The following is a 24,151-nucleotide window of genomic DNA, read 5'->3' on the forward strand; positions in this document are numbered from 1 at the left end:
AGTAGCCCAATCAGCTGAAATTGCTATTGTTCATTGAAACACACCTGCATACCTAAGAGGTTATATGATTTTAGAGATTGATTTTTATTCTTTTTTCCTTTTTCTGTCTCTGAACTTGACTCTTTCTTTCTTTTTATTTTAATTTTATATATAGACAGGCACACAGCTGAATTTAATAGGACTAACATAAGATGTTCTCTGTACCAGTAATATTCACATTAATCCAGCCAGGGAATTGGTTTTGTGCATAGGATCTGAAATACATCTCCTTTTCAGTCCCTGTGAGACTGTTTTACAAAAATCTTCACAAGTTTGCCATTAAGGACAAAAAATACCCACTCAGAGTAGAATAGCAGAATATTCTGGAATAACAGCTGCTTGAGGTTAATCTTCTTTTCTTTAGAGAGGCATCTCATGATCTAAACAACAGATGAGTAGACCAGTTCAAACTTTTAAATGCTCAAAAAACATAAAAAGGCATTACAAAGGCAGAAAAAACATATAGGCCTATTTTATTAACCAGAGTAACTTGATCTTCCATGGTCTGTTTAGTTTCACTTTTTTTTTTTTTTTTTTGGGGGGGGGGGTAGGGGGGTTAATAATGAAATTTTCCTGGCATCAACTACTTTCCTTCCAAAATATCTATCTTTTTTTTCATTTTAGAATTGTAATTTTCTGTTTTGAAGTAACATTTTAAATTCTTGGAACACTTTCCAACTGAGAATGGGATATTTTCCATTGAAATGTATCTTTTTAATTGTTTTAATCAAATAAACTATCTTTTTAGGTACTAATAATCTCTTTATTGACTACTCTGATATGGATTAAAAGATTTAAGTGTCAAGGTATTATAGTAGACACCACTTTGTGTTCTGAAAGAGAGGAGTAGATTTATCACAGAAATGTACTCTGTGATAGGTACTGCTGCTTGGTTTTTATGTACATAATCTGTCATTTTGGAAAAGAGATGTAAACGAGGCAAATTGTGAAGTACAGGGCACAGGATCAGGTACTGTGACTGGTCCTTTTATCTAGCCACTAATATGAATGCATCAAAGCGCTTCAGATGCAAGTTATAACAATGACATTTTCAGAGATTTTAAAATTGTACTCATCAGTATAATTTTAAATTAGGTTGTTCTTGTGTTTTTGCAAAGTCAAATGGATTTATACATATAGTGACGATTTTTTTTCTAAATGCTATTCATAAATTTGTTTTAAATTTTCTATGATTAATTGAAAAACAAAACAATTTCCAAATTAATATGATGTATATGGTATTTTGTGATCCTAAGACCCCTTCTAAAGAACTTGGATTCAGCTAAAGAATTCTCCATAGCCAATGGACTTGTGATTATACCTGGGCTTTTTATTTTGTTTGTATGTTTTCATAAAATAAAAAACTACTGCATTTATTTTCATCTTCCTTTTTCCTTGGATTTTGTATTAAAATCTTCATAATTCATGCTTAAACATCTGTTCTGAATTTAGGTCAGTTCAGCTTTTTGTTGACATGTTTCAGGAGTTGTACTGCCAGTGTACTTCAGCATCCTGCTTACTGTGCAGACCAGTTTAAACCTTGTAATAATAAGTAAGACTAGACCTGTATGCAGAATATATTTAGATAAGATACAAATGATCTTCTTTCCTTAGAAAGATGGATACTTTCTGGTTATTTATTTATTTATTTATTTAGCATCATCTAAAGTTCATGTTGGCATTTTATTTACAGTAAGAAACAATGGCATTCAGTTTTGATAAAAGGCAACTAATTACTCTATTTCCAGAATTTAGGGTACATGAAAAAAATAACTTTAAGGTGGTCATATATTTATGTTAGCAGTTGAAAATATCAGAAACATTTTGCTTGTTTGGTTGTTAGGTGTTCCTGAGAAGCCACAAATTACTGGATTTACTTCACCAGTTATGGAGGGAGAGAGGATGCAGCTAACTTGCAAGACATCTGGTAGTAAGCCAGCAGCTGATATCAGATGGTTCAAGAATGACAAAGAAGTTAAAGGTATTTAAAAGGACTCCCATGTAATTTGATCCAATTGTCAAAACTGTGCATTGTTTAGAATTATATTTTTAATTTATATTTGTAAAAAAAGAGTTTGATATTCAACTGTTAAATGAATTAGTGATAGTATGTAGATAAGGAATTGATTATAAATTACTGTAGTGGACATATAACCAACATTTTATTTTTCTCTTCCAGTGGTAAAAACTGATGTATTGAATTGCTCTGAACTCTCTTCAGCATATTAAACTTAATGTAGATGTTTCATAGACAAATGTTTTATGGAATTACTGTTGTCACAGCAGTAACACTCACCTCAGATATTTTACCTTTTCATTTCTTTTTGCCTTTGTTATGTGACATATGTCTGATTTAGTCAGTTGCCAGTTTTATGTTATACTACCCTAAATGACTGGGTGAGGCAGGACTGTCTGGAGGAGATGGGAAAGTGTACTTCCCATAGGGGAGTTATGGAGTCTGCTCAGGTAAGGAGTTGTAGCCATTCTTAGCAGTCACTGGGAAATTTGAAGAAATCACTATATTATATTTGCTATGTTATATTTTAAATCTGGTGTAAAAACTTTGCCTTTCTTTCACCTGATGTGTATTTGAAGCCAAACTAGCAATTTGGCCTTTTGGCTCCTTAACTGATTTGCTCTTCTTAGCAGATCCTAAAGGGATGTTTGTTTCTTTTTAAAGAGGGGTTGGGGAAGGAACAAAGTTGATGTGTGAAAAAGAATGGTTAACGGGAAAAAACAGAAATGAGAGGAAAGCACTGAGCACATTCATTTCAGTTTAGTTTTCTAGGTCTTCTGAAGAGCACATTGCCATTTCACAAAGGTTAGAAATAAAATAACCTAACCAGTTTGCAGTGGCATCAGCAGAAGTTACATTAGCTTTGTGCACTGTAAAAGGTGAGATGATAAATCTGAGAAAATAGATATGAAATTATATGCTAATGCAGCTGACATTAAAGGTTAGGAGTTCGTCTGTCTGGAACCAGTAAATCCAATTGTGTTACAGTGTATTATACATGGTGCAAAAGAATATAAATGATGCATTGAGTTCAGAGTTGCACCAAAGGAGAAAAAGGCACTCTAAAATTGTAGCTCTATTGCTATTACTCAAAAAAGGAATCATCATGTGGTAAAAGAATACTGTATCATAGAGTAAGTGCTAGTAATAAGAGAGACCGAATGTGAAGCACTGAGTATTGTACTTTTTTATTTTAGCATTCTGTCTCTCATGTGAACCAAATTAACAAAAGAATCTGCAGTTTAGCATTCTAGTTACCTTTCTAGAAGGAGATTATTAAAAACACAAATATGGGAGAAGCTAAGTATGCATTTTTATATAAAAATTGCATTTTTTCAATAAAATTAATCACATGCTATATCAACAATATTACATAGAATATTTCTTTTTAAGTTTCAGGAATATTTTTATGGATTTTCTTTCTTTTTCTAGGAAAACTGAGTTTCAAAAATAAATAAGATAATAGCAGTTGATTTTGTCTCAACAGATTAAGATATTTTGAATTAGTTTATATATGTTAATATACGCAAAACATCTACAAAGGCATTGAACATTTTATCTTCATAAACCTATAGGCAGAAGCTGAAAGTTTTTTAGATAGCAAGGCCATTTCATGGTAGAAGTTCATTTTAAAAGTAAACAAAAATTATATTTGCCTTGTAAAACATCAGAATTTTCATTTTAAAAGATCTGTGTTTCTATATGAATTCTGTACGCATGCGCTCTTATAAATGACTGACAATGAACAATGTATGACAGACATTCTAACACTTCATTTTATTATTTTAATTATCAAACATCTATACCTATGAGATATAAACTAGTGTTAGATAATCTTAGTGTATCTGTATGTATGCTTATCTGATAGTCATAGAAGGGCCCCATAGTAGGCTTTTAGAGATCAGATGACCCAACCTCTGTTCAAAAGTTAGATCAGGTTGCAAAAGGCCTTGTCCAGTTTGGTTTTGAAAAGTCTGCAAGACAGAGATTCCAGTCTGTCAGTATTTGAAAGCCCTTACTGGGGAGAATTTTCATTATATCTAGATATTTCATGAAACATGATCAGAATTTGCTGTAGTGTACCTTGTGTTCACTGCCCCTCAATTTTTGCTGTACATGTCTGAGAAGATTCGGTATTTTTGTTCTCTATTACTATGCATTAAGTATTTGAAGACAGCAATTTGTCTTCTATTCATCAGGTTGAACAAACCCAACTGTCTCCAGCCTCTCCTTATACATTGTCTGCTCCAGCTACTGACCATCTCTGTGGCTCTTGACTGAACCCACGCCAGTTGGTTGACATCTTCTTGTCCTGGAAAGCCCAATTTGGGTCTATTACTCTAGATGCAGCCACACAAATACTGAACAAAGAAGAATAACCATTTCCCTTGCCTTCCTGGCTATGCTATTACTAGTGCAGAGCAGTCTCTTTTTAGCTTTCAACCCTGTAAAGACACACTGTTGACTAATTTTCAACCAGTACTCACTATCCCCAGTTCCTCTTCTCTAAAGCTACTTTCTGTCTAGGCATCCCTGAACCCATTTGGTTATAGTCATTTCCAGGAAAGGTTTCTTTGTAGTGGATTTTTTAGCCTTTTTTTAAGGAGAGAGGAGTAGCAAGAAAATAAGTGAAATAGGCTACAATAGACATATTTACAAATTTTTTAAAAACCCTATTAATAGGGTTTATTTAAAAACCAAATTATTTAAAAACCCTAGGTAGGTATTCTGAAAGCTAGCATGCAGTAACATGCCCACTGCTTGATCTCCACTGCTATTTATATCCAGATGGGCTTACATTGTTAGCAAATATTACAATCACACCTTCATTTTGCTATGAAGAAACATCCGAGAAGATACAGCTGGTAAAGTGGACAAGCTAAGTAGTTCTGTTGATGAGGATGTCAACAGTTTATAGAATAGTAGCACCATCTTTTTTTACAGAGGTAATTAGGGGTTTAATGCCTCCAAATAAGAGGTGTCCAGAGAAACGCTTATAAACATCCACTTAGGAAATCAACTGTTTTTGTTTTTCTGAAGGATTAAGCATCCACAGCCTCTCACTGAAATGAAAGTTGTTGATGTTTTCAGGAGCTGTCTGTCCTCCCTCTGAAGTCAGTAAGCAGTGGCATGTGTACATTACTTACAAACAGAAAGCTATCTATATAGGTGGTTATTATTACATTTTGAAACCTAACTCTTGGAACAAAATCTCATATGTGTGCTTCAAAAATTAGTGAAGACATGTTTTTTTGATTTTAATAATTTTGCTTTAGTCCTGGTCAATATTTCTCTCACCTTCTGATCTCTAAATATTAATTGCCACCTTGGCAGAAATTGAATCTCTTAAAGCTTAGCAACCAACTACCAAACAAAATGCTTGTATGCAATAAATTTCTTAGGGAAAAACAAACAAAAAACAACAAAACAAAACAAACAAAAAAAGAAGTTGTATAACTATGCAATGTCTTTCATTTTTCTGGAGACAACGAAAAAGGCCATCTTTCTGATTTCAGAGGTATTTTTAATCTAGAAGAAACCTAAACCATTTAAGATTTGTTTTCTAAAATTGATCTTTCATGGAAATTTTATGTAGGTCATCTTCTTCTCTAATGGGATTTAGTATAATTTGTAAAATTTTGTTTTTCATTTTTGTAGGACACAGACAACATATGCAATCTCAATGTAATTTAATATATATATTTATGTATTTACACATATCCTTTAAAGCCTTCCTTGTAATAAATAAATATTATCAGCTTACAATTTTGCTGAAATAAATTAAAATCATTAACTATTCTAAGTAGTTGTAAACCAGGTAAAACAGTTCTAAAGTATGTGTAAGAAGATCTCATGTTGCAGTTTATGCGTAATAACTTTTCAAATTAAATGCTCGTTCTTTTGGATTTCTAGTTCTGAAGTAACTTGTTTGTTTTACAGTGAAACTTTCTGATTTTGAACCTTAACCTTGAGCTGAGTTGAATTCTTCTTAAGCATGGCTATAGGCTCCCAACACAGTAGTATCTGACAGGGATTTTTAATGGGATCTGCTGTTAAACAGTAGGCCAATTTACCATGGTATAAAGCAATGAGTGGAAGCTATCTCTGAAGTAATTTTATTTATGGTGTTCTGGGATGTGTCTGGAGATTCAATTAAATACTAAGAGGTGCTCTATTTCTATTTTTTTCTGTCAATGTTTGTATCTATACTTTGGTTTAGTTTAATTCATAAATTCGCATAATTCTAGTCAAACAGAATAACCAATGAATAAAGTAAGCACAGGATTAATGCATGCAATCCTTAGTTCCCGTGGCTTTAGTAATATTCATATGTTGCATTACTATGAAAGATTATAAGCATTGGCATAGAAAATTTAATATTTAGTGACACTGTGAATACATAAGGAAAGCAAGGGTGGGAGGAGACTGCACTTTTCTGAAGAACTGCAGAGACAGTTTATATCAGATTTGGACCTAAAAATACGAGAGAATGGTGAAAGAAATTGCCCTCTGAGTGCAGTATCATGTTACCAGTTTTGAAATTTTTGATTTCAATGTGTATCTCCTCCTCTGATAATAGGAGAAAATTGTGGAATAACTGCAGTCTAATTACTTGTGGTTTAAAGGGATTGATATAGATATAAAAGGTATGTTTTTTCAACAAGTATGATAGATAATGTAGCTGTCTGATGTTGGACTGTTTTTTCTGAAAATACTCAAGACAAAAATGTGTGCTTGTTTTCTCTTTCAGATGTTAAATATTTAAAAGAAGAAGATGCAAATCGTAAAACATTCACAGTCAGCAGTACGCTGGATTTCCTTGCAGATCGCAATGATGATGGTGCAGTTGTAAGTTGCAGAGTAGATCATGAATCCCTAAACTCTACACCTCAGATAGCAATGCAGGTTCTAGAAATACACTGTAAGTAATACACATTATATATGCTTGCTTTTATAGTTTTGTTTTGTTTTAGAGTTTCTCTTGTAGGAAAATTATAAAGATCTCTGATACAGTGAGTATGGATAACATCTTTCTTTATGCGAATCTCTTTTTTTTTTTTTTTTTAATTTCAGGAGTAACTCTAAAGATGTTAGTGAGTGTTTTACTAGTGAAAATACTATGGAACTGAGTTCCTGGTTTGCTTTGAAAAATGGTAGAGAGGAAATGCATTTGTCTTTTTTGTTTATCATTGTAGCAATATCAAAGAGGGCTTTAACATCGATCATAGTAGTCCATGATTACCCCATGAAAATATCTGAAAACTTGAAACAAGGGTATGAAAAAAGCAAAGTTTTCAGCCAGACTGCCTCAGTAACTTTGAATCCTGCTAATGAAACTCTGTGTAATTCTGGAATAGCAAAAGTCTAGGAGGAAGAGCCCTTTAAAATGTATTTTTAGGACATGTTTATATAGGATATTGCTGTAGATATGCTCAAAATTTGAATGAGTCTGCCTATGTATCTGTGTGCACTACTAGAAAGTCGTGTTGTCCTTCAAGTCACTTTTCTCACTTATAAATTATGCGACACTCAGGCAAACACCTTTTCACCATCAGATGACATTTTCATATTCGCTTGCATTATATCAACAATTCTTCAGTGTACTGTTACATGGACTTCTGTAGAACACATGTACTTGTTTGTCAGCTGAAAAAGACATTTGCAAAATATTGTCAGACCAAGTGAAGGGGAGAGACCTTTCATAGATCCGTTTCTAGGGTAGGTGTAACCAAAGGAACCTATTATAAAGCAGACAAGCTTGTCCACAAGGCAGACAAGTTTCCAGTAACTGCAGGTAGTTCCCAAGACACCATGTCAAGGACTGTTAGCATGTATAACTTATTTCTAAACAGAGGAATAGTTCTGTAAGTGTCTAAGACTTGTAGCATACATAAAATGTGGTGATGGCAAAAACACTCCATGCATAGAAGCAGACAGTGTTGCTAAAAATGCCATCTGCAAGAAGTCTGAAATGAGGCAGATGTGGATTAGTATCCATAAGTAATGTGTACTGAAAATAACTGTTTTCTGATACATTCTATGCATCACTTTACTGAGGGAGATCAAAGCCTTTCTTCACCAAATGACTGTTAAACACCTGCCTCCCCTAAAATGTTCTAATGACATCTGTACTAGAGACATGAATCCTTAACAGCTTTATTTCCATGAATTCTAAATGCCATCACCATCAGCCACTGATCTGGTGCATGCCATCACATCCAGATTGCTTGCTCTTCCTCCAGTGCCCTGCTTAAGATGCTGGCAATACAGGAGATCTACCAAACTGAATGGTAGAGTAGATGCAGAAACATGGCAAATATAGGAGGTTTAAACTGAGTCACAGTGGCTGCAGTATAATGTGATTCAAGGTAAAGGAAAGCTTCTGATTTGTGTGAGTAACATAAGGCAGAAAAGCCTTTCTGTGGCCAGTCATATACAAAATTTCCTGAATATTCACAGTTTTTCCCTTTGCACCCTAGGCAGCAAGACGCTATCTAACTAAACACCAGCAGGAAGCATCTTTCCATTTGCCTGTTGCTTCATTTTTTGAACAAGACCCTTCTCTCTTTTCTGCACGTTCACTGAAGTTCTCCAACAAGGACAAACTGCACAGGGTGTTTACAATCCCTGATGTGCTTTATGTGCTATGCTGCCCCCTCAGAATGCCAACTTACCAAAAGCCATAAGGCACAAGTAATTATTCTCTATCCTTCCTGCTTGCTTCATTAATTTTCTACTAACCAATTTAATCCTCTCCAGAACTGGTATAGAATCATTATACATGGAAATGTAAGTGAGAAATGTGCCAAAATACACTCAGATTTAGAAGTGAAGGTGGGAATACCATGTAAAACCATGGAGAAAGCAGTATTTAATTACTGGTGACAAGGAGACTAAGAACAGTCTATTGTCCTTTTCCTTACCACTTACAACTTCATGGTCAACGACTCAGCAGTCTTACCTGGGACAAGGTTTTAAAAGAAATTTTAGGAAAAGAGAAATATGATGTGGTTCAGCAGAGAGCCTTGAAGGAAAAAGTACAGAAGGATGATTTACTAGAGCAATCACAAAGACTTTGAATGGCTTACATAGCACTGGATCTGAGGTCTTTGATTTTATTGCTTGTCCTCCTCTATTGCTCACCATCACAGCTGTGGTATTACTGCAGTCAGTGGCTGATTTTTACCCATCAATTCATAAGATACAAACATGGAAGAGACATCCTATTTGTATTAATGAGAGTCATGCTCACAGGACCCAATGTGTGAGATGATCTAATATAACCTCAATACCAGCTGACAGCAGTTCAAAAATAGTGCTGACAAAACAGAAGAATTAACAGGACAACATGAGAAACGTCATGAGAATTTGTTAGTTTGACGTCCTCTAGTTCCAAAAGTCACACTGCCTAAAATCACAAACAAGTAGTGTGGCATTGCTCCATAGGGCACTTGTTCCAAATGTTCCGGTGTACTTCAAATGAGCAGACAGCTTGGAAATAGAATGATAATCAAGTATCTTAAATGGGTGAAACAGAATGGTACAGATGGATGTTAGTTTGCCAGAGAATTAACACAAAACTGATTTGGTATCACCCACTAGAACTGCACTTGTTTTTTAAACACCTTTCTAAAATCTCAGGAATTCTATCTGTGGATAGCGCCTTACCAGTGCATCATCACAAGTTAGAAAAAAAGGGCAATAATAAATTGCCTTGCTATTTCTGTTGTTTTCTTCCCTGTATAATTATGCTTGAAAGTAAATAAAAATGATAATAATATAAATCTACTTTGTTTCAAGCAACTATCCCCTGATAGTGGGCAAAACAAATGTGGCTTCATCAAAATGCAAAAAATAAAAATAAAAATAAATAAAAGCAAATTAAAAAACAGTAGGAATTGCAGGATTTTGTTTGCATCCAGTGGATGGTAGGTAAAAAAAAAAAAAAAAAAAAGGAAAGTAACATAATGTTTGGAATAACATTTTTTTTTTTTATTATTTATGTCTAATGAATGATAGAATAAAATTAAATCTGCCCTACGCAATCAGAGTATATGAAACAGGTATTTATAATGAGTCCACAGAGGTCTAGATAGAGATGCTTTTGAATCCCCACAGCTGCTTTTATCTTTAATAGGAAGTAAACTTAAGAATACTAAAGCCAGTAATGCCATCAGCAGTTATATCAATATGCAATATACTTCCCCTCACACAAATCTTATTTTTTTTAGTGTGATAGAGCAATCAAATCAGCTCTCACCAGTAGTATGACTGTACATGAAATTGAGCTGAGAAGCGAACTTATAAAGGTGGTGGTTGTTGTTTTTTTAATATATATGTGTGTGTTTTTGCATATATACATATGTAATAGAAATACTTTCTGGGTCTTTCTACTGCTCTTTTATTTTTTAATGGTCTGGTCCAGAACTGGAGACTATCTATATTACTTGCAGCTTGACCAAAAGAAGGGTATCTTGAAGGAGGCTGGGATCAGTTCTTGTTTTCACAGGGCTTTCCAAATTAATTTTGCAGACTTCAGATATTAAAATAATATCAATGCTGTTGGGGTGAGCATGCTCTACCCCAGTCCAGACTGTGAGATGATTAGTTTCTCCAATCTATTGAGCTTTATTTATCAGTAATTTGTGTTATGTCTCACTTGTGTTTAAGCCTGTTCATCTGTATGTCATGCTCTGTGCACTGCAGGGCAGCCCAATAGCCCAATTGTTTCTCTTGTGCTGAAAGGTTTGGCCATAATTTACTTTCTGCTTGGCCAGCAGAGGTTTGTGGTAGCATGACACTGCTTGCTGAGTTTATTTTTCCTCTGACCCTTACTGTCAACAGTAAACCTAAAATAGACTCGTATCCCCTGCGGCTTTGCTCTGAAGTTTGCTTGTCAGCCTAGCTGCCACTGATTATTAGGAAGTGCTTCTTGTAAGTGGTAAATACAAATCTCAGAGGGATGTTTTGTTTCATTGTTTACTTCTGCTTTCAAACTAAAATAAGGTGTTCTTCATTCCTGTATTAAGGAATCACAGGTGCAGCACTTCAGTTTTGAAAGCTTCTCAGTGCAATATTTACAGGATTGTATACTGTAAGTCCTCATGCACACTCCTAAAAAGACACTTTGAGGGCAAATACAACTTCTGGTCCAGATCTGGGAAGTGAGTGACTTCTGCTCATCCTTCCTCCTTGTCTCAGAAGCAGCATCTTCGTTTTTCTCTGGGTCTTTTCCAAGAAGAAGCCAGCCAACATGTTACTTGCTACTGAACAGAGTGCCATAAAATTACCCAGTGGTAATTACCTTACCTTAGTAAAAATCCTCTGACTACAGTAAATTACCCACCAGACCTCAGTAAAAATTAATTGTGTAAGTCTGCCCCAGAGGCTGTTTTTGAAGCTTTAAAGTGAAATAAAATCATTTGAACTTCAAACCTAATCATCGTGATTCTAAAATGGCATCTGTGATGTGATCCGTGCTAATGGACACAGGGAAAATTTGCTCTAAAGTTGACCACACTCCCAAATGACAGCACTAATAAGCTAAATATGTGTTATGTAAAGAAGTGTCTAGAGAGGCAATTTTGAGTAAATTCTGTATTGGCAGACACAGATGTGCAGTGAATTGTCAGTCTGACAAGTCTATAGCCATCAGTTAACTTGCTTCTATAGGCTATTCTAATGATATTTGTGTGATAGGCTGTTTCTTCATTCGTGGGTTGTTATTAGATTCTTTCGCAATGAACGTCTGAACTTGGCTTTAAAATTAGGCAGCTATTCCAAGAGATTGTTGGCTATTGTCTGGGAAATACAGCTATTGATTTTGCATTAAATAAACAAAGCACCTCAAATGCAGGAGGCCACAGATAAGCAAATCAGCAATGTGCTTGTGCAGCCATGTAGAAAATTGTGTGTGCGCGTCCATGTGTGTGTGTTCAACGACAGTGTATTACTGTGATTTCTGGTGTATTAACAAATGGAGGTTTCTCTGACAACAGGATTGGTTTAGAATTTTTGCTGGTGTAAGGCAGAGTAATTTTATCAAAGAGCTACATTACCTGATGCTCACTAAGAGAGTTATTCTCTCACTAAGAGAACCTGTTATTTTTACTCGGCTGGTTTTGTTTTTTTGTTGGAACACTATTTCTACTGTTTTGCATTCAGAAAGAAAAGTGTTATGTGAAAATATAAGATATATATATTATAATACGCAATATATGAAATATATGTGAAATGAGTTATTATTTCATAATACTATATTAAATTATTTCATAAGTACTATATGAAATAAGTTATTACTTTTTAAAAGGCAAGAAAATGGTCATACATAGTGGTCATGACTGTTAGACCCTCTGTCTATGGGGAATGCCTAAGAGACCATTCCACATGAGAACTATTGAAAGTCTATTGAAAGAGAAAAAAAAAATACAGCATTCTTACATCTTAATGTTTAATTCCGATGAAATAGTTACATTTTAAAATATCTTTGGTGACTGTTCAGGGTGACTATCAACTATGGACTTGCTGTTTTTTTTGTAGTTCAGAAGAGGCAGTTGTGTGCTCACACAAAAGCACATGAAGTTGGACACCTCTTAGCTATGATAAATTCTGAGGAGAGAGGGACATTTTTCCCTGTTACCTACATCTGGTTTGTATTGTAAATGGGTAGGATATGTCCCATCTTCATTTTCTTTCAACCGAATGGTGGCTGAGGAATAATTTGAGTGTTTGGGATCTGTGATACATCAGAGACCTGTGGAACTTGAAGCAGGTAGCCAATATCTCAAGCTTAAGCCTTCTTTCAGGAGTATCAAGATGGCACAGATAAAGCAGCACATTCTCTGGCATGGCCCATCCTATTGCACAATATAACATATGTCAAGGAGACTGAGCACATGGCTGAGGAAATTTCCCATTGAAACAGCAGAGTTGTTTTGTCCACAAATGGGTGTACTCCTAATGTCTTCATTGGCTTTAATGCTTTCTTCTTCAGAGCTCTTAGATTCTGCTCTGAGAACCATACAAATTTATGATGTTTTTTGTTAGTTTTTTTTTTGTTTTGTTTTGTTTGTTTGTTTTTAAAATCCTTCTAAGCTCATATTGGAAAAGCTAGGTGTTTTCTCACATACCTGAGTCTGATCCATCTTTCTGACAGAGAAGGACTGTCTTTCGCAATGGATGCTCCTATCCTTTGGAGGTCAACTCCTCTCCTGGAGAGATGTTCCTTCTTTTCTCTTTCAGTTAAGAAATTCTGCTGGATTCCTGTTCTCTTGAGAATGAGAATTTGAGGTCTTAAAGTTGACTCCCTGTTCTTCTGAGACAAGTTCAGTCTTTGTACACCTTCAGGTTTCTACACAAGACTCACCTGTGATGACAGTCTTCTGTTGTTTACCCTAAACAGTTTTCTTTTTTTATTTTGTTTGTTTGTTTGTTTTCCCTAAATCACAGTGTGAACAGTAAGATGGACGATATAGCATCTCAGTGTTATTTCAGTACTGTGGTGACCAACCTTCCATTCTGTCTTCCTTAAAGGAATGATATTTCCATATTTGCCAATGTAAAAGACAGTTTTAAAAATAGTAATAATAAGAATGCAAATTAAAAGATATAGCATTCCCTACAAGTACAGCTCTTTATATTGAATGAAAAGTAAATAAGAAGTTATTCTATTTATTTAGCTCAATAATTATGTAAACACTATGTTAATAAGCTAAATTATCTTGTTTGAGCTTTTTGTATTAATGAATGTATGAAACAAATGAAACATAAAGGATAGTTATGATAAACAGTAAAGAATGGTATCTGTGAACAAGAAAGTTCAGTGCCACAATTTGCATTTTTAAATGAGATCAATTAGGTTAATGATGGATGAAAATAAGAAATCCATTATTTAAATGCAAAATAATTCAAAAACTTGTGGGTCCATTTACTACCAAACTTTCATCTTTCAAAGGGGATATCTAGTTCAAAGGGTTAATGTACAATCCTGACCTTTCCCATCTGGAGGCTTATGTTCAAATATGGTTTACAAGTGAAATCTAATCTAATATTATTTATTTCTCTCTAAAATCTTTTATAGGGAAATCCACTGAGTTGCTCATATATTCTGCACAGAGATTTTAAAAATATGATGTGGGCAGGTTATTCCACTTCATTGTAGTGTGTTTAAGGGAGGCTCGAGAATGTTTCCAAGGAAGTTTGGAAGGGAATGTTTAATAAAAGTAGGATGTTCAGCAAATAAACATTAAATATATTTATTTCAGAAGAGTAATCTTTTAGGCACAGGAAAGAGACAGCTTGTGGGAAAGGACTAAAAAGACAGAGAACACCACTACACTGGGAAGAGGAGCACAGGAAGGTCACCTCTGAACCAGTTACAAATAAATATTTGAACAGCATAGTACTTTGCATGTGGAGATGGTAGCTTGGGTCAGCGTGGTGACACTCCTGAGTTAATGAGCACTGGTGGGCTAACAACTGTTGTCTCTCTGGAAGGGCTAGAACCTTATAGAGCATACTATAGGCTTTTGAGGTTGCGTAGTTAATTTGTTCATGTCTGGCCATGAGCCATTGCCATCAGTCAAGCCACTGAAGAATATTCTTTGGTGACCATAAAAAAAAAAAAAAACAAACAGAACACATTAGTTCATCTACCTGAAAGTGCCAAAAAAATAGTGTAATGGTGTAAAAACAAACAAACAAACAAAAAACAGTGCTGCTGAATTCCTGTAATTATAAACCTTTCTCTGTGTAAGGAGGTAGGCTGCAGATATGGTTATCTATTACCAACAGCCCAGCAGCAGTACCCCCAATACTGGCTGACGGGTTTTTGAAGCTCCTAATCTAAGCAATGATCAGTCACTGAAAAGTAGTTAAAAAATAAATAATTTATCTGTATTGTATTTCATAGGATAAATGCCTATGTGAATGTAATGGAATATATTAGATGATCTGTGTTAGAAATATGTAGCAGAAGGTTGAATTTACAGAAAAACTAGAAAACAAGTTTTTAAATACATTTGTTATAACTGCTTTATATTGCACAGCACTAATTGGACAATAAAGACTGAGTGGCTGAATGACGACAATGTAGTGTCTGAGAAGCTCCAAATCAGGTCCCAGTTTCAGAAAGAATTTTTCATGTATGTGACTAAGATCCATTAAGCCCCATGTATCCTTCAAAATATGCTTAAGATATCTTCTTTATTTTTTTCTAGCCTAGACTAGGTATTATTTCAAATGGGATCGTCTTGGAAGGAGACTGAAAATTACACCATCTTTATAGCTCAAACCCCATGTTACAACCCATCTCACTGTAACCTAGTGACAGAAGGACAAAGAAGTCCTTCCCTATTGAAGAGTTTGGGGGGGGGGGTCAGTTTATTTCCAAAATTAATGACTAGCAAGCAGGTGAGACAGTGAAACATGTATATAGATTGTTAGTAGGACCTCCCAAGGGAGAGAAACTTGCCCTTCTTCAAAACATGATATATATTTATAAGAATATTTATATAATATTTATAAGAAACAAGTCAGATTTTCATGTCCTGATACTACCACTTAGTGATTTTTCTATAGATTAAAATTTTATAGTGCCCACTGTCTGATAGAAATGTCAGAAAAATGCTTGAAGGGGGATGCTGAACATCCAGAGCTCTTATTTATTCCTTCAGCAGTTTTGGTTGTGCTGCAATTCTCAAGTCATATTCAAGATAATTTAAGTCAGACACTAGAGAAAGCTGAAGGCAGTAAGGAAAAGAAACTAAGGATACAGAAGAGAAAGTTATATCAAAAGGTCATACACTGACTCAGACTTAGGCATTTCTTGAAAATTTGGGATTTAGGTAGAAGGTTTGTTTGTTTGTTTGTTTGTTTGTTTTATCTAGCTTTTTCATTTATTTCACTTAGGTGACATTGCAAAATTGAGAAAATGGATACATGTGAGTAAGTTGAAGGGAGTTATCTTTGTAAGATAACAAAGATGTTAAAGGGAACAAAGGTATACGTCTGAAGAGGTGAGCAAAATGGGGATTGCTTGGTCTTAAGAAGTGGCATCACAGAAATGACTGAACAAAATAAAAGTTGTGAAACTGAGCTTCATCACTTGAGTTCTGAAGTTCACTTGATCACTGAAGAAACCAGAATGGAGTTGCCAATGTCAATATTATTTCTGCCTTGTCATTCCTGTGTGTATGGGACTTAAAGGATAACTAAGAACCCAGTGACCCTATTCTGCAAAAGCATACAATGGGGAAATAACACAGGTAGTGCTACTGGTACTAACTATTTTCATGAAGTGGCACACGCGTAGAACTGTGGTGACAGTGCCTCTCTTTCTATCACTTAGCTCAGCAGGGTCTCCCAACATAGCCAACATTACACTCACATTTCTCTCTGTTTTAAGACCAACCACAAAGCAGGTAAGAACGATCAGTGAACACATAACATGACAACAGGAAGTATAAGGTTTTAACATATTTTAAGTGGAATGGAGAGGAGCTGAGGAGTTTTGGTAGTGTACCTCCATCTGCTCTTTCACCTTCACAAAACCGCAAGCCGTGCGTTATGCTCTATCACGTGTTAATTATTTTTATATATATTTTTTTTTCTTTTTAGCAATTGTGGTGAATGATTATGATGTGACTGACAGCTGAGATGTTGAAATAGGTACTACAAATATTTTTAACAAAGTACCAGATAATCAATTTTCACAGAATTAATAACTTAAAGGGTTTCCTGCCAGGTTGATACTTGAGTTCAGGCACTTGTGAATTACAAGTATCAGGAGGGAATATTTCACTGATCAAGCTTTTTTTTTTTTTTTTTTTTAACTCCACACTGGTGTTTGGCTTGTTGTTTTGCATCTAGGAGAGTGTTTTTACAGTCTTCTGGTGCAAGCTGTTACTACTTTCTTCTTCAACAAGCATTGTTCTAAACTGAATTGAAAGAGATGAGATAAAGGATGACATAATAGTCATCAAAGAATCTCAGATAACAAAGGGACTATATGATGGTTCTAGTCTTGCTTGACTGTAGAGTAGCTTTTAAAGGAGTATAAAAAGAAGGTATGGGAATATCCATGCAGATATTGTACCAAGTATTCACCTTTATCAAAGCGAAGTATTTCAAAAAATATCATAAAGCTTGATTTTGTAGTGTTGTTGAACAGATTTATTGAAATGAAATGCAATTGCCATGACACAAGACATGTTTGATCTAGATAGTCTTCCCCACAAATACTACTAATAAAACAACGTCAGATGCAAAATACTTCTTTCATCCCTTTAAGCAAGGAGTCATTCGTTATATTCTAAAGGAGAACACTGAAGATACTGTATTTCCCAGGGTAATTTACAAAAGTTTATCAATGCAGATTTGCTTTGTGAGTGCCTATTACAAAGCAATAAGGCACAAGTAGAAGCCATGCTACTTGTCATTTACAAAAGAAGCCCAATTTGGAGGAATGCTGATTCACAGCTGTAGGACGCAAGCAGCTGTTAAGTGTTAGAGCTATTAAAAATGGTGAGCACTTTCACAGAGTTGATTAGAGTACTCCTCTCTCTTCCTTCAGATCTCATTTGGGATAGCCAATTTTATGTTTATTTTTGTATGTACTAGAGTGGTTTGTCCTTGGAAATTTCTTTAAATTTCTCTTTTTTTCTAAGCCTAATTTCTTAGGTTTGTTGTAGTTGTTTTCAGAAATGGGAATAAAATTGTGTAGAAATACAGAATTTTTAAAAAGTTTTGTGATTGCCATCCATATATGAAATAGATGATCTCACAGTTTCTGAAAAGAAAAGAAAAAAAAAAAAAAAGGATACCTCAAACTATCCTATGCTTGCTCCAGTGCTAATTAATCAGCGAATCACAGAATCATCATCATCTGCAGAGATATCTGCTTATTTTGTCTTTACATCTGGAAATGACAGAAAGTTTCCAAGGAAATAATAGAGAGAAAACACTATGAAAAATGAAGAAGTCTGTGATATTTCACAAAACTGCTTTTTCCAAAAAAAAAAAAAAAATACAGACACAATCAAGTATAAAACAAATGAATTAGTCTCTCAGGAAATACTTTAAAAATCATCTGGCAGTCATTTATTACAAGGTAGCAATAATCTTTTATTATTGCACTGTTAGATTTTTATAACATTTTTTAAAATGTTAGCACCAGAACTGTTGTTGTTCACTGCCACGATAAAATGTCCAAGAAATTTATGGAAGTTTTTAAATATTCAGAAGGTTTGCAATCATTAAATAACACTACAAGGTAAAGATATGCTGTAGGTAGCTAATAATTTAGTTAAACAAATAGGAAGAAAAGGGTGTAGTAATGAGTCAGTCATACTAATTTGAAATCTGGCACAAAGAGAAAATGGTGGTTAGTGTACAAAAAAAAAATAAAAATGAACAGGGTAAATAAATAATGGCTGAGTAAAACAGAGCATTATAGATCTTTGCAGAAGATGCTCCTACACACAGTTATATATGAGAACTTAGAGTGGTCTGAAAATGATCAAAGGGCAACAACAGGAAGGTGGGGTGCTAATACATTTTTTCCCTTTTAGTGACAAAGGAAAACATGTGAGTTTTCCTGGGCAGTGGCAATCACTGGCTATGAAGACAGCTTTAAATAGTTGCCTCTGGTGATAAAAACCTATCTATTCGTCTGGGCAGGACTGTAGTATTATGATCCGTTGCTGTTGGGATTCTTATTAAAAATAATGCAGCAGGTTAGGGCAAGAGGAGGAGAATGCAGTGAGCCTCACTGACCAACCAAAGCAGAATTTCTTACATGGCATAAAAGCACAACTCATTTGCTGAGAAGGTGAGAATCCTTCTGTTATTCTTAGAAATCACAACAAAATTTCCTCTAGAGGAGTCAAGAAACCTCCTTCCCGTGCCTCTGCCAAATGATCTGGCAGCCATGACATGGATGTTATACCATTGTGAAACACTGTATTTTTTAATGTGAGCTGTCTGGAGATTACGCGAATGTGTTCTGAAATGGAGAGTAGTTAAGACATGCTCCAGGTGTTGCTTAGGGTCCATGAAAGTAAATACTGGCATGCATGGGAAGCTCATTGATCACAACGGGAAGTGTGGCTCTGTTACACAAGCATAGATCTCTTCCCAAATGGATACAATGGCATATTTCATATTAATGGATCCACTGCAGAATTACATTGTCAAGCAAAACCTAGCAGTACTTTTAAGGCTTTTTAAATCATCTGTAGAAGAAAGAAGTTCTAGTCAAAATAAATAAATAAATAAAAACATCTAGTCATCATTCTAAAAGTTTAAATAAGAAGGCAATATCAATGTTTTAGAAGGAAGGATTTGAATAACACTTGTAAGTACATCCTGATATACTATGGACTACTCTCTTCCTCTGACAAACTGAACAAGTGATTTACTCTTCCCTTTCTGTACTGGTGTCTTACTTATTACTGCTAACAGAATTTGCACACAGACACAAGTCCAAGAAGGATCACAGACTTCATTACAATAAACTCAGATTCTTAATGCAGATGGAGCATAAGCTACAGAGAGAGAATCACCTTCAAAGAAAACAGGTATAAGAATCAAAGTATTGCAGTGGAGGCCTAGGGTCAAATGATGTTAATGGGATGTTTTCAATTATTTAGAACATGAATAGGGAAAGGATTGCATTTGCCCTGTTTTTGAAATAGGCTCTTGATAATTTGGTTGCATGGAAACTAATCAGATAGGAGGTGCTTGCTTTGGAGGCTTATTAATGTTTGTTGTAGTGTTATGTTGTTTGGAGGTGTGCATTTACATTGTCAAATAATGTTTGAACTTCTGTGCCTCCCTTTCTTTCTATCATTTTAATTAGGTCCAGCTCTTTTGATACTGGCCACTCTTCTAAGTTCAAACAGTATGAAAAATAAAACAAACACAAAATCCCCATATTGTTTAAGAAACAGAGATTTAGACAGCATATATCATACTGATGTGTACCATGCATAGAGGAAAGAACCTCCCCCATGGATTTTTCTTTTTGAACCTCCAAGGAGTCATAAACTAAAATAATTCAAGGTATTAGTCTTTCACTATGCACCTTGTATATACTGAAGCTTATATGTTACTGTCACAAAACGTGATATTTTTTCTATGCCAGGTCTTTCAATATCCTAAAGACTATATATATATATATCCTGTGATTAAGGACAACATTGGAAACCAAGAGAAATGCGTTTTCTTCTTGACACTTTCATTCATTTCCATAGAATGATGTGAACCAACCTTTATTCCCCAAATCATAAGCTGAAAACAATAATACTTCAAGTACTGATGGCTACTTGAGCAGCACATAGCTTATATTTATTATTGGACTGCTTTCATCAAAACGAAAGCATGGTAAGCAGGTAGAAAGAGAAGATCCAAACATTTTACAAAATCACTGTATAACATGCAAAACCATTAAGGGAAAATATTACAGGAGATTGTCATTGAAGTTTGTACATCCAACATTTTCTGTTATACCATTTAACATGGGAAGTAGGAATTACAGAGCTCTTGCAATAAACACATTTAAAAACCCAGAGACTTGAAGGTGCGCTACACTTCATATGAAACAACAATGTGCAAACATAAATGCCCTAGTTGAGTGTATCTCTATTACCAGTTTGGAAAAGGTCTTTTTAATTTGAGGCTGGTACTAGTAAAATATCTAATATCTGCATTTGTTATTCTGGTTGTATTTAGTGTTTTCTTTAATTTTTGTAAAATGTTTTAAATTGTTTCAACATTGAAAATTTTGCCATCTTTGACAAGTAAGAAGGATACTCCTAGGGCAACAACTGAAAGTTCTTTGAAAACATTTCAGTAACATTCTATTACTTAAAGCATAAGAATGGATGTACCAGAGACATTTGATGCTAAATGTTGACAGTACTTTCAGTTAAGCGTCCTAGGAAATATGTAGGGAATATTAAAGTTTTACAGATGTTTCTTCTTATGAGCATCCTAATCTAACTTTAGAAACTCTTTTTTTTTTTTTTTAGTGTAAGCTAGATCATTGGTATATTCCATGTTATGTTGGTACTGAATGTAAATAGGGACAATTGTACAGAACTGAGTTACTTGTAGAATTATAACTTGTGAATTAGAATGGGTTAAGAATTTGCTAATACCTTTTCTTTTTTGGTGTGTCAGAAAGTCATGATTTGTCCAAACTAGGACATAAGTAAGGAAAAGGCATCTTCAACTTCAAAGTGAAATCCTAGTTCAAAACCAGAGTAGAAGAAAGACCTTAGAATACCTGGTGGAATTCTGCTATTTCATGGAAGGTCAGCACAGATGTCATTGTGCTCCTTGACTCATAGCAAAATTTTTATCCAGACTCTGAAGGGCTAAATCCTGTAATCACTCTATTACTGTCAAATAAGTATTTTGCTGGATCTTACTTACTTAATGTGAATACTTCAATACTCAGCAGAACGAGGGACTTCTTTTTTTTTTTTTTTTCCCCTCAAAGATTACTGCATGTACTCTAATAACTCATCTAAAGAAATAGTAGGCTGGTTAACACTCCTGGTAAAAATCGAGTTACCTGTAAGTGAGACCATATAGAAGTGGATTCCTAAGACTTGGGGATGTAGAATCCTCTAAGATACAAAATGTGGAAGAACAGGACCCTTCTTCAGGAAGTAATAATATTATCTCTGTAAGGAAAAAGAAAGAGACATTCTTGTTCTGTTCTGCTTCCTGAAATTTTAGCCACATTAAAAGGTATTTTGGGCACTGAACTTAAATTTCATAGTAAGTTGTTGCATTTATTTTTTAAAAATCTATAATTCAACAGAGAATCGAGAGCTATGACTTGGATCTGCATAGCTGATACAATATTCCTTTGTAAGTTTCTGCAGAGAAGAACCACTAAGAACTTCTCTGTTAATCCTCCTTTCATTGGAGGTGCAAGGAAGGCTAAGCTTCAAGCAGTATAGAGATATGCCTCTTAACAAAATGTGCAGTGAACTGTAGTGGCAAGTATTGTTTATATTACAATTAAACATATATTTCAATGCTCTAGAAAAAAAAAAAGACTGTGATGCAGGTGTCTTGCATGAATTGGTGCATTTCCAGCACCATTTTAATTCTAGCGACTAGGAGATCATTAACATTTCTATCCCTGTATTTACCTTCCAATATTTATTTCTTAACGTCTTACCAAAATTTTTATATTTTTGTATTACTCACACCATACTATTGGCCAAGAAAGGAGGTGGTCTTATTTTCTAAGACTGTAGTTCAATTAACTGAAGATTGTTACATTAGGGAGCGACTATATGTTATCATTGCATAATGTTACCATATCATCACCATGTTATTATTTTTAGAAAATGATTTTTTTTCTGAAATCTGATTATTCCTACACAGCTTTTACTGATTAACGCCTTAAGATGAATAGGGATCATAATTTATTTTAGTTATTCACCCAGTAACTGGAAGTTCCATCAAAAAGTATCCACAGAAGCTCTGGTAGTCCAGCTAGCTAAGGACTAAAGAAAACAAGGACTTCTGAAGTTACGTACAAAAAAGAGGCCACATTACTTTTAATGATCTTTGGATCAAAAAGAAGCATAATTCATTTTCTGATTCAAATGATGATCTGTTTTATGATCTTAAACAAATTTACTTTCTTTATGCATTCAGTTTCTGCTTTTACTCTGTGGCTGTCAAGGACTTGCACATATGCTTTAACATAATATACAGGAATCTTCCAGTGGCTTCTATGTGATTATTTGAAGAAATTTATATGAAATAATTTATATGAAGATAGATAAAACTGTATGCAACCTTTTAAGAGCTTTAGCTAATTAATTCTTTAGGGGTATAAATATATATATGTATATAAACCCTCATAATTAATTCTTTCTTACTTCAAACCATGTAAAATATCAAGTGCATTTCAAACAACAACAAAAAAAAAACTTTTAGCATTGGAGATCAGATTAACTGCAAAGGTCTGGTGACTGATAAGAACTACCTTTATTTTGAAATAGTTTCAAAGAGATTAAATCAATCACTAAAGCAGTTCTGTAAGGTATTAAAATTGCCATTAATTATAGCTAAGAGGAAAACAAAAATCATGTGCTGAAGCGTTTAATTTCTTCACGTATCAGATAACATTCATTACCTGAATAACTGAAATCAGTTTTCCACATGCATTCACTGATTTTGTATGTGGCTGAATAAAGATGATATTGCCTGATTAAAAAATAGATAAGTCTTCCAAAGCTTTGAAATGACTTCTCAGGTCTTGTGCAATGAGATACGCCTAGATCCTAGAAAGAAAAGAAATAGAATCACTCAGTGAGACTTTTGTCTTTGGTCTGCTGAAACTAGAAAGGATATATCTGAAAACCCCATCCCATGGTTTTTATCTGTAATCAGTGTTAAACCGTTATTTCTAGCAGAAGGGCAGATTCTTCGCACATGGGGGATAGAAGATATCTTGCCATGTGTCTAATGATATGTTTGAGTCTCAGTTCACACTGGTGCTAATAATCAATTGCAGCTCATAAGTACCTCATTATTCAAGCTCAAGACTGTAGGGCCAAACAGCTTTCACACTGTTGCTTGTGAATAAATGAGTCACTGGGGAGTGAAACAAGTGTTTTTTTTTTGTTGTTGTTTTTTGTTTTTTTTTTAGGTTGGATTTTCCCAGTACCTACTACTTTTGGAATATTTATCTCCTGCATAATGTCCTTAGAGCTCAAGAAAAAAGTATATTTGTAGATATTGTAAAGCAGTCTTAATCACTAGTCCCAGAATTCTGCTTTAAATACTCATCTACAATATTTTACTACCATGAAATTATTGGGCCAAATCCTAAAAAAAAGACTCAAATTATTAAAGTTTAACTGGTGTAAATTGATATTCTTTTATTGACTTTAGAGAAGAAGCTCTGACCCACAATAAAACCCTAGAACCTACTCCATTTGTTTTGTTTGGGTACAAAAGTAGAGTTTTTAGACATGCTTACAAATAACAAGCTGATGGGCATATTTGAAAATAAACCAACATTTTTACGGTATTACGGGGTTTTTTTTGTAGTTATTTTGTTTT

General features: G+C 34.5%; 1 protein-coding gene across 12 annotated transcripts in view; it reads left to right on the forward strand.

Annotated features, from left to right (window-relative positions):
* The window catches only part of CADM2 (cell adhesion molecule 2), a 660,501-nt gene that overhangs the window by 529,791 nt on the left and 106,559 nt on the right, over positions 1-24,151 (forward strand). For all 12 annotated transcript variants that reach the window (XM_083836578.1, XM_083836574.1, XM_083836579.1 and 9 more), the window contains 2 exons: positions 1,883-2,020; positions 6,807-6,977. In XM_083836578.1, coding sequence (XP_083692704.1) covers positions 1,883-2,020; positions 6,807-6,977 — 309 coding nt within the window. The remainder of the gene's footprint in view (positions 1-1,882; positions 2,021-6,806; positions 6,978-24,151) is intronic.

Source organism: Anser anser (assembly GCF_964211835.1).
Source record: "Anser anser genome assembly, chromosome: 1".
NCBI lineage: Eukaryota > Metazoa > Chordata > Aves > Anseriformes > Anatidae > Anser > Anser anser.